General features: G+C 46.7%; 1 protein-coding gene and 1 non-coding gene across 2 annotated transcripts; both read right to left on the bottom strand.

Annotated features, from left to right (window-relative positions):
- Positions 1 to 6351: 6351 nt before the first annotated feature.
- FMC1 (formation of mitochondrial complex V assembly factor 1) lies at positions 6352 to 9722 on the bottom strand. Its single transcript, XM_006145034.3, has 2 exons — positions 9551 to 9722; positions 6352 to 6719 (listed from the first exon to the last, which is right to left on the bottom strand). The coding sequence occupies exons 1-2, from the start codon at positions 9686 to 9688 to the stop codon at positions 6516 to 6518; spliced, it is 342 nt and encodes a 113-aa protein (XP_006145096.1). The 5' UTR covers positions 9689 to 9722; the 3' UTR covers positions 6352 to 6515.
- Positions 9723 to 10305: 583 nt separating this feature from the next.
- Positions 10306 to 10378, bottom strand: TRNAR-CCU (transfer RNA arginine (anticodon CCU)). The gene has a single exon. It is a non-coding gene; the product is annotated as a tRNA-Arg (tRNA).
- Between the last annotated feature and the right edge of the window lie 1422 nt (positions 10379 to 11800).

The following is an 11800-nucleotide window of genomic DNA, read 5'->3' as shown; positions in this document are numbered from 1 at the left end:
CCCCCCACCTGGCCCCCCACCTGTCCCCCCCCCCCCCGCCCCGCCCGGGAGGTGTTCCACCGTAACGGCTCTCGGGCGCGTGCACGCTGCCGTCTCCCGCCCCTTCCCCCCACATCTCGCGAGACCTGGTTTCTTCGCCGACGCTCGAGCCGGATCTGCCCCGAGGCGCCAAACCTCACGCTGCCGGCCGTAGGTCGGTGACCGTGAGAGGCTCGCTGTGTTGGCGAGCCAGGCCGAAATTAGCAAAAGGTGCCAGAGGCGTAGTCCGGGTCGAAAGTAAGTAGAGCCCAGGCCCGTCGGTTTGACCGAGACTGGCATTCTTGGTAGCGACTATGGGCGTGCCCCGAGTGCCTGCAGACCGCTGGGCTCGGTTTCAAGGCCCACTGCCCAGAAGCGTGCGGACCGCCCTGCCCTCGGTGCCTCTTCCTGGGAGGGCCTCGGGATTGCCCTCTTCTGTGCGGAGCGGGCCGAGACCGGGACCTGTTAAACGTCAAGTTCAGGAAACCCCTGAAATCAGTACACTAGTGAATAAGCACACCAGCCCATTAGGATTAACCATTACTGTCATTCTGAACGTAAAGCTATGAAAACAAAGTAGTGTTCAGGGAAATGTGAGGGTGGGCTTGTAGGCAAGTGGGAAGCTTTGTGTCACCCTGGTTCTAAGTCGACCTGTCACTGGGACATTTGGCGATTTATTTCCAAATCCCCAGTCTAACGGAGATAATCATACGTCTCCTATATCGCTGTTCTGAGGGCTAGAGCTGGCAGAAAACACCTAGCTCAGAGCCTTTCTCTAGCTTTTCTACAAACTCATTTGGTAAGATGTCTTTTTTTTGGTGGGGAGAGGTTTTTGCTATAGGGCGTGGGAAAGCGAGAAATCTCCCCCCAGGGGGTCTGGCCACGCCACAATCTCCTCTCCATTCTCTCGGGATCTCGGGCGCATGTGCTCGCGAGACAGACAGAGACAGAGAGAAAGCGAGAAATCCCCCCCCCCCCAGGAGGGATGGCCACACCACAATCCCTTCTCCATTCTCCGCTCGGGATCTTGGGCAGGCACGCACAGGCGCCTGGCGTGAGTTTTAAGCCACCGGATCAGGGAGGCAAACCGCGGTTGACTACGTGGGAGTCCAGCGACATAGCCCTTATGCAAACTGCTGGTCTCGAGATTCAGCTTCCTTAACCAGCAAGCCACTGGGGCTGGCCCCCTGACAGGCTATTAATAGAAGATACAGAGTTATTATATATAGACAAAAATGGACTGAGCGCATTATTTAAACTGCTACACACAAATTGTTTATACTTCTGAAGACAAGTGGCAGTGAGGCTTAGAAAAGTATTCATGATGGGGCCTGCAGGTGATGTGGTGGTTAAGGATGCTGGACTTCGACATGGCTGATTATGGTTTGAGTCCCAGAGCTGGCGGCTTGCTTTCTCACTTTTCTCTCTCTCTTTCTGTGTCTTTCTCTGATTAAATTAAAATAATAATGATTGGGACCAGCAGTTAGCATAATGGCTATGTCACTGAACACCCATGTAGTCGACCGCAGTTGAGTTCCAGTGGCTTAAACTCAAGCCAGGCACATGTGCATGTGTGCCCAAAGTCCTCAGAGGAGAATGGAGGAGAAGGGATTGCGGCGTGACCATCTACCCTGAGGGATGATTTCTCACTTTCTGTGTCTCTGTCTCTGTCTTTCTGGCGAGAGTGCACACACCCTATAGAAAAAACCTCTCCAAAAAAATAAAGAAAATAATGATAATAGAGTTAAAATAATTCTTCAAAGAAACTATTTATTGTAAGAATGAGAATAAAGTAAAAAGATGAAAACAAGATGTCCTTTTTGTCAAGCTCTCATGTACTTCAAGTTTTTCTATAAAACATTTCCATTTATTGAAACGACCTTGTTGGCATTCCCATTTTACAGAAGAGGGAACAAGCTCAGGTTGACTAACCTGCCTGAGATTACATATCTGGTAAATTATAAAAGATTAAAACCTAAATCTCTAACTTCAAACCCATATTTTTACAAACAGGCAATTCTGCCTCCAGATTCCTGGAGAAGAAGGGATTGTAGTGTGGCCATCCCTCCCAGGGGGTGATTTCTCCCCTTCCCTAAAGCACACATATCCTATGGCAAAAACCTATTTAAAAAAAAAAAAGATAATAAGGGGCCGGAAGGTGGATGGTGGATAAAGGCGCTGGACTCCCACATGGCTGACCATGGTTCGAGTCCCAAACCTAGCAGCTTGCTTTCTCACTTTCCCTCTCTGTCTCTCTCTGGTCAAATTAGAATAAATCTTTTTTTTTTTTTTTTGAGAGGTTTTCACTATCAGGCGCGTGTGCTCGCCAGACAGAGAGAGACATAGAGACAGAAAGCGAGAAATCACCCCCCAGGGGGGATGGTCACGCCGCAATCCCTTCTCCTCCATTCTCCTCTCGGGATCTTGGGCACGCATGCACACGCGCCTGGTGTGAGTTTTAAGCCACCGGGTCTGGGACGCAAACTGCTACGTGGGAGTCCAGAGACATAGCCATTAGGCTAACTGCTGGTTCCCAATAATAATTCTTAAAACAAACAAACAAACAAAAAAAAAACAGTATAGGCCCAGCCTAGGTGACACAGTCCATAGCATACCGAACTGCAATTCTGGAAGCCACATGGCTGACCACAGGTTTAGATCCCTAGGTCAACAGAAAATGCTGTGAGCTCACAAGAGCCTCATGAATTAGAGTGTCAAAAGGGGGGATCTTGGCATGATGAGACCATCAAGGATGCATCTTTCTCTTTTGTGCACATGCTATCATTCAAAAAAAAATTATGGCTCAGCTGCAAGTGGGAAAATGCCAATGCACCGTGACTGAGGCTGCATGGTACACCTGGGTTGGTTTTCCAGCCCAACCTGAAACAGGCCCAGCCAGTAGGCACACATCAGTAGTCCTAGCTAAATGGAAAACTGAGGAAGAAAGGTCACAACACAGTGAGACTCTGTCAAAAATACTCCTCTCTCTGGATTGTGATATGGCCGGGGGGGGGAAGGGGGAGAGTAGGTGTGATTTCTTACTTTGTGTCTGTCTCTCCAGCAGGTGTACATGCCCTGTAGCAAAAAATATCTCTAAACCCCACCCTTTTGAGTGAAAAATAAAAAGGCCTGATAGTTAAAAGAGCCAGATCTCATATGGCGGATTACGTGGTTTGAACCCAGACTCATCTTGGAAAACCACCAGGGGCACGTGCACATGTACCCAAAATCCCAACAGGATTGAGAAATGGAGAAGGGAATGCAAGTTTGACTCCTTTAACCATTAGGCTACTGGTCTGACCCTTTTCTATTATTATTTTAATATCAATCTCTTAGAAAAAAGAAATAAGTGTTTAGAAATGCTTCATTAATAGTTCTGCTCAGATTATACTCCTAGTGCATGGAGCTAAGCCATGCATTGAAAAATAGTGATTTTTCTTTGGAGAGGTTTTTCCAATAGGGCACATACACTCCCCAAAAGGACAGAGACAGAAAGTGAGAAATCACCCCCTGGGGGAATGGCCCCACCACAATCCCTTCTCCTCCATTCTCCTCTTGGGATCTTGGGCACGCATGCACACCCTCCTGGCATGAGTTTAAGCCACTGGGTCCAGGACTCGAACTGTCGTCTAGCCAACTGCTAGTCTCCAAAAACACTGATTTTACACATAGCATGTGTAAATCACTGTGAAAGGTGCTTTGGAGACGGAAAAGATTAATGAGACCAAGACATGGTCTTTATTACTTTTTTTTGTTTTTCTTAGTTTTTGTTTTAGGGTGTGTGTGCACACTTTGGGAGGAATCATTCCCTAGGGGTGATGGTCCTGCCACAATCCATCCTCTAAGCTGCTGGTTCCAGGACTGAAACCACACATTCAATCATGTGGGATCCAATGCCCTAACCTCCACACCACCCCCAGCCTGACATGGACTTTACTCTGAAATTTATAGTTGGGGCCAGCAAGTGGCTTGGCAGTTGAAGCACTGGACTCTCGCTTGGCTGACCATGGTTTGAGTCCTGGACCTGGCAACTTGCTTTCTCACTTTCCCTCTCTGGTGAGTGCATGTGCCCTATAGCAAATTTCAAAATAATAATAAAATAAGTAATTATTTTTAAAAATTTTAAAAGCTTATAGTCAAGAAAAAAAGAAGTTATAGTACTGAATAGCCAGGTGGTGCAGGGTGGTTAAGTCAGCTGGATTCCATATGGTTAACTATGTGGTTTAAGTCCTACATCCAGTGCTCTGAAGGACACTATGGGTGTTTTTGTGTGTGCATGCCCAAAATCGGGAGAGGAGAGTGGAAGATTATAGAATGGCCATCCCTCCTGGGCGTGCTTTCTCACTTTCCTCCTTTGTCTCTCTCTGGAAAATGCACATGCCCTATACCAAAGTATAAAAAAAAAAAAAATTCTTTTAAGATACAATCTTGCTTTTTTTTGAGAGAGATTTTTGCTATAGGGCACATGCCCTCGCTGGAGAGATAGAAAGCAAAATATCACCCCCCCCCTGGGTGGAGGATGGCCGTGCCACAATCCCTTCTTTTCTCCTCTCAAGATTTTAGGCACACATCCACACACACCCCACATGAGTCTTAAGCTGCCGGGTCCAGGACTCAAACTATAGTTAACCATGTGGGAGTCCAGCGATGTAACCATTACACCATCTGCTTGTCCCTAAGGAAAAAAAAATGTAAGAGGTTATAGTGCATGTGTACCAGAAAAAAACTGACATATGCCACAAAGGTGGCAAAGGTAAGTGTTGGCAAGGGGCTAGCAGGCATGCGCACATGCCCAGCCTGAGTCTGAAGCTGCTGGGTCCCAGACTGAACTGTAGTCAGCCTTGTGGGAGTCCAGCCCCTTAACCACCATGCTGGCCCCCAGAAAGATCATTTTTATTTGAGGAATTAAGGACATCAAAAGCAAGGGACCGTTTAGAAGAATACTATATAGTTCAGCCAAAAAATGATCAGTGCTTGACCTAGGACAGAGACAGTGGAGACAGAGAGGAGCAGGCTGTTAGAATTACTGCAGAAGGGACCAGCAGATGGAGTAATGGTTATGTCGCTGGACTCCCACATAGAGTTCAGGTCCAAGGGCTTAAAGCTTAAAACTCATGCTGGGAGCATGTGCCTGGTCATCCCCCCCGGGGGGTGATTTCTCACTTTCTGTCTGCTTCTGTCTCTCTGGCAAGCATATGTGCCATATAGAAGAAATCTCTCTCTCAAAAAATTGGATATATACCTTCAATTCTCTTCAGGAGCCCTATTTGAGTGTGCCAGAACTCTAACACATCATATTTGTATATTTAAATAAGGTATATTATGTATAATTGTACCTTATGTACATGTATATTTATAACCATATTATTATGTATAATTGTTTATAGATGCATAGGAAGTACCTGGAAAGGTCCTCATCAAACTGTTCCTGAAAATAGGGATGGGAAAGGGAAAGGACAGGGAGAAGAGTCCTTTTATTTTATTCATACCCTTTGATTCCTTAAAACAACAGTTTTTTTGTTTTAAATTTTGTCAGAGGACATGTGCACTTACAGGAGGTAGAAAGCAAGAAACACTTCCTATGAAGTATGGTCACACCATAATCCCTTCTACATTTCTCCCTTCTTTCAGGATTTTAGGCATACATGCCTGGTATGTTTTTTTTTTTTTTAAACCCACCAGGTCCAGGACTTGAACCATACAGTTAGCCATATGGGATCTAGCTGCCTTAACCACCAAGTCACTGGCTGGCCCTGTATTACTTTAAAAACAAACAAACAAAAATAAGCAAAACAAAAAAAACTAGTAGTTTTAAAAGTAGATAAAGGGGGCCAGCAGGTGGCGTGGTGGTTAAGGACACCGGACCCCCACGTGGGTGACTGTGGTTCAAGTCTTGGACCTGGCAGCTTACTTTTGTACTTTCTTTCCCTCTGTCTCTCTCTCTGTCTCTCTGGTCAAACTGAAACAAATAAAGTTAAAATCATTAAAAAAAAAAAAGTAGATGAAGAATATCATCTCCTCTTGCCTAGTGCATGAGTAGCTGTGCAGTAGTAGTGCAGCTGTTGGCATGGTGGTCAAGACTGTTGGATCCCACATGACCAACTGCATGATTCAAGTCCTAGATCTGGCAGCTTGAGAAACACACTAGTTGGAGGAGCATACATACACAAAATCCCAGGAGGAGGAAGAAATAGAGAAGGGATTGTAGTGTGACCATATCTCATGGGGAGTGCTTTCTCACAACCACCCCTCTCCCCCCACCCCCCTGCCGGTAACCTCATGCACCCTCTGGCAAATTTTTTAAAATAAAAAGTTCAGTAAATTCACTGAGAGTAAAGATGAAACCTCCAGTTTATTCCTCTAAGAACCTCTCATTCAATAAAAATTTTACAGAGAAAAATCCTAAACTTTAAAATAAATTTTTTTAATGATAAATACATATTGATAGAAATAATTAAATCCTCATATGAAGGCAGCATCCAAGAATCTCTCCATGTTCATGGCTCCCAGCCCTTCCCTCCAGGCTGACGGGGCAACTTGAGACCCACCAAGCCAGCAGACTCTTCCACTGAGCGCTCACCCTTGCCATGAAATTCCTGATGCAGGGCCACGTGTTCCCGGATGCTGCGCAAGAGGCAGAGATAGGTGGCAGCTTGGAAATGTAGCTCATGTTGGGCTCTGCACAGCTTCTCACTGGTGACCTAGAGAAAGCAAGGTCAGATACACTATTTAACACCCCAGCTGCAGGTACAGGCCCACACAGAAAGATTCGATGAGCACGCATTCTCTGGAGTGAAAATAAACTGCACAGAAGAAATATATAAACATGTGTACATGTATACTTCAACATTTATAGAAGCCTTTAATTATTTATCAGGAAAGTTAATCAAAGAGGACTTCAAGAAAATTTTCATTAAATGTCCTAAGATTCAATACTGGAAGAAGTCATCCTGTTTCAGCGCTTTCATTTTACAAATGAGGATATTAAATTCCAGAGATGCTCAGTGGTTGGTTAATGGCAGAAAGGAACTATAATCAGGTCACTGTTCACTGATATCACAGAACTTTCTCCCTTCAAATAAATGAAGAGCTGCTTTATTTTATGCTTCTGTGACTTTGACTAATGTGGCATAGACCTTTCATTTCAATGCACAAATATACTGTTTTTGGTTAGAGTGTGTGCTTGCCAGAAAGATGGGGAGAGGAGAAAGCATCCCCCCAGGGGAATGATCACACTGCAATCCCTTCTCCTCCATCTTTCCCACCTTTTGGAATTTTGGAGCATGCATGTGCCCATGCCTGACGCGTTTTCTCAAGCTACCAGGTCTGAGATGAACTGTGTGCGTGTCCTTGACTGAGTAAAGAAGCTGTGTCCACATGTGGATTAGTCTGTGGGCAGCACTTAGTTTCTCTATTTGAATATATATGGCTATAATCTGTGTGGCTTGATCTGCAGATCAATGTGTGAAAGCAGCATCACTCACAATGGAATACATCCACTTTAATCAAATTTAACTTAAAATTTTTAAGTAATTAGAATTTATGAGATCAACATGTCAAGCATTAACAGAAAGTGACGTGCATTCCTATTATATAAGCCCAAATTTGCAGGATTTGAAACAGGACTTGTGTGTAAATGCAGGCTAGAATACTGATTCAGCTCAGCCTGAACCACGAGGAGCCAGGAGAAAAGGGTCAGCATTATACAGTGAACAAGGCACAAGAGACCAAAAGAGCAAATGAAAACTGCATTTTCCCAAAGAACAGGAAGGCTCCTCCCTAAACAAATCCCTTCCCTCTAGGAAAAAGGATAGAGAAAATGGGCACAGATGGTTATTGAGTTACCTCTGAGCCAGAAGGAAATAAACCATTCTCCATACTGTCATATGCATCCCACAGAAGTGTTTCTGTAACTTTTACCACAAATTTCTAATGTATTGCAAGGGATTTCAGAGCCATTACCACGCTTTCAAGAGTGATAAATGTCACCTCCTTTAAAAGTCCTAGAATGGCATCCCATTACACTTAAAACAGTTCAGATTTCTGCCACCTAACTCACCTTCCTCCACATCACCAGCCACACCAAAGCTGCAACCTCAATGGTCAGTTCCCACCCCTGGGCTTTCGCTTAGGCAGCTTCTTTGAAAGCTCTGGGTCCTCACCTTTCCTAAACCCCATTTACTTGCTAACTCAGACTTATCTTTCAGGTCCCTGCTTAATTTCTCTCTCCAACCCGTCCCTAACAGACCCTTCTTTACACCACAGCTCTCTTGTCCACACACTTAGCACTTACTCTGTGTGCTGCACTATACGGCTCCTTACATGGGCTCTAAGTTTTCAAAAAGACAAGACACCCCCTACCTCTTAATCTCTGTATTTAGTCCAAGTCCTAGCACTGTCCTTACCACAGTGACCTTTTAAAAACTAAGAGTTTAAAGATTTTTGCATTCCAACTTCTGAGTCAGAAATTCAACAGTTAGGATGATGGTTCTGGGACCAGCAGATGGGGTAATGGTTAAGTCACTGGACTCCCACATGGGAGACCACAGTTTGAGTCCCAGATTGGTGCCCAAAATCCAGAGATGAAAATGGAGGGGGAGGGGTTCTGGCAACAGTCATATCCCCACACTTTTGATTTCTCACTTTTTGTCTCTCTGGTGAGCACACTGTTCTATAGCAAAAATCTCTCTTAAAAAGGAAAAAAAAAAAAAGATATTTCCTGCACTGCCCAAGGTGGCATGGTGATTAAGGCAGCTGGATTCCCAAATAGCCAACTGCCCCTTTCCAGTCCAGGAAATGGTGACTTGAAAAACATGTTGGGTGCTTGTGCCTGTGTGCCCAAAATCTTGAGAGAAGGGGTTTTGCCATGGCCATGGGAGAGGTAGATTTCTCACTTTCTCTTTCTCCCGTCTCAGCGAAGACACACGTCCCATAGCAAATTAAAAACAAAACAAAAACACTTAAAAATGAAACTATCTTCCACTTGGTCTTGCCTAAGGAGGATGTGGAGCGCGTTTTTCACGATCGTATTTCCTAAAAATGGCCCTTTATATGTTTATATTGAAAATGTATGTGGTCATTGAGCTAGTGCCAGAACGGATACCACCTCATCAGAGGCGTCTAGGCACCACTTTCTGAAGTGGTTCTAAGGAGATGAGTTCAGTAAAACGCAGTTCCTGCTAGCCTCGCTTCGCGACAGCCTTTCTGCTCGAACCTTGCTCAGAGTAACTTCTACGCAAAGGGTGGGAGTGGCCCACAAACGCTGTCCACCTTTGTGCCTTTGTCCCCTCCATTTCCTCCACTTCCCTTTCCCGCCGAACCAGCAACAGACAAGCCAATGAAATCCTGCTGGCCGACTCCACGCCCTCTGGAGGACACGGCCGTCCTCCCCGGGGCGCCTCTGCTCCCCGGCCGGTCCTTGGTTAGGGCACAGCTTAGGGCTGGGTGAACCGCAGGGCGGCCTTACGAAACGCAGTGCGAAGACCTGTCCTCCCTTCCCCGGGCGGGGGCACCCGGGACCTGGTTTCCGTACCCGGTGTGCACGGAAAGCCTTCACAAGGTATCGATAGGCCGCGGTGTCGCGATAAGGTCGGCCGGTGGCCGCGTTCAGGTAGCGCAGCTCCCGCAAGAGGCCTCGCAAAGTGCGCGCCGGGGACCCTAAGGCCGCCATCTTCCCGCCGACACGGGACGCCGCGGCTGCCCGGTCCCCTCGACCCCAGGCACTTAACCCGGTGGGCGGACCCGGCCGCGGGCTCCCGGTCCACCTCGCGCGGCGGAACGCCTTACTTCCCCTTCTGCGGAGCCACACCAATCAAACGCCGAGCCGCGCACTAACGAGTTAAGGGGAAAGCAAACGAAAGCCGAGCCTAACTGCCTGTTTTTCAAGAAACCCCGAGGCAGGCCCGGCGAGAGGGGAAAAGGCGTTCTTTCTTGACAGCGTCGTTTCAGAGGCCGTTATCTGACCGGCCGCTAGGTCTCAGAAGACGCGGACCTGACGATTGTGCGTGCGGACTTGATATGCGAACACTCTGAGAAGGCACTTTTTAACGGTATCTGGAGGGGATGTCAAAATTCTGTGTTTTGACAGACATCCCGGAAGAGGTTATGGGACTACGACATAAGAGGACCGAAATGGGAGTATGTCGATTCTCGCGAATTACACTCCAACAGTAAATAAAATCATACATGCACTTTTCCCATTGGGAAAAAAAAAAAATGTAAGTAAAGTTAATAAGTCCAGTCATAGTTGTTTATGAAAGGAAGAATGAGTCTCAGAAGAAAAGAGATCACCCCAGATGGGACTCGAACCCACAATCCCTGGCTTAGGAGGCCAATGCCTTATCCATTAGGCCACTGGGGCTTCTGTGAGCGGCGCTCTTAAACGACGTGTTCAATTTTCTCCGCTTTCGTACGTCATTATCATTCAGATTCGTTTTTGCCTTATCCAGGGAAACCACACCTACTACCGACGCCAGGGGGCGCAGCATGCTGGGAGTTGTAGTGCAGAGAACAAAGGCCCGCGTTACAACGCCGGAGCCTTTACCCTCGAAGCAGCCCCGACGCGCCGAATGCACAGCGGGCGCGCGCACGCTCTTGCGTACGTGTTTGCGAGATAACTCCGGCGCCTGCGCAAGGCAGCCACGCGATGTCGCGAAGCCGGACGTGCTGGGCAAACTGGCTGGGTCTTCGCGCTTCGACCTCAGAGCGTCTGCACTGTCGGGTTTTTACCGGAAACAGTCGGACCCCTTCCGGCGATTCGGCTCTCGCGACCTAGTTTGGCGCAGCCGGCCGTTAGGTGGCGTTAACAGCGGTCACTTCCTGTTTCCGGTTGAAACTGCGGTTATTCCCGCGGAGCCAGTACCTTAATGGGGCTTTTTGCCCTGTCTCATTTGGAGTGTCAGCAATAAACGCAGGCCAGTGGGGAATTAGTAGTTAAGTCATTAGGAGTTAATTCGAAAGTTCATTTCCTGCCTTGTTCCTCATTGTATAACACACAGCTGACTTGTGTCTCAGCGTTACTCTTTGCTTAAAATCTGGCAGTGGCTCTTCATTGCCCCTAAGTTGAAGTTCAGACCAATTAAACTCATTCTTGTTTATATCTTCACAACTTCATCTCTCACTATTCGTTTCCTGTCACCTTCCCCTCCACATATCTGAGCTCTCATTATCTTCTCTGCCACACCTTACATGTTTGCCCCTCTGCCTTAAACTTAGCCATCTGTGGTAATATTCCTATTTACACTGTGGACTTAGCTTCCTCCAAAAGTCTAGAGAAGACCCTCTCTAGGCCCTGGTGGGCGATAGATATGATGAGATTAAAATTATGCACCTCGCTTTTCCAGCTTAGGCCGGGCAGAAAGGCTCCCGCAAAGAAGGGTGGCGAGAAGAAAGGCCGTTCTGACATCAAGGAGGTGGTGACCCAGGAATGCACCATCGACATTCACAAGCGCATCCATGGCGTGGGCTTCAAGAAACATGCCCCTTGGGTACTCAAAGAAATCTGGAAATTTGCCATGAAAGACATGGGGACTCCAGATGTGGGCATTGATACCAGGCTAAACGAAGCTGCCTGGGCCAAAGGAATAAGGAATGTCATATCAAATCCATGTGCAGTTGTCCAGAAAACAAAAAGAAAATGAAGATTCACCCAACAAGCTCTACACTCTGGCGACCTATGTACCTGTTACCACTTTCAAAAACCTACAGTTGATGTGGATGAGAACTGCTGATTTTCAAATAGTTATAAAACCAACCAAAAAAAATGATGCACTTCATCTCTGTT

This window comes from Tupaia chinensis, unplaced genomic scaffold (assembly GCF_000334495.1).
Source record: "Tupaia chinensis unplaced genomic scaffold, TupChi_1.0 Scaffold000140_1, whole genome shotgun sequence".
Lineage (NCBI taxonomy): Eukaryota > Metazoa > Chordata > Mammalia > Scandentia > Tupaiidae > Tupaia > Tupaia belangeri.
The sequence above is the reverse complement of the archived record's forward strand: the minus strand, read 5'-3'. Positions and strand labels throughout refer to the sequence as shown.

What these genes read in the sequence shown, in the direction of transcription:
- FMC1 (XM_006145034.3), bottom strand. Translation starts at nt 9,688, where the DNA reads ATGGCGGCCTTAGGGTCCCCGGCGCGCACTTTGCGAGGCCTCTTGCGG. An exon ending in AGGCTTTCCGTGCACACCGG is followed by an intron (nt 6,720 to 9,550) that starts GTACGGAAACCA and finishes TGCTTTCTCTAG; the next exon opens with GTCACCAGTGAGAAGCTGTG.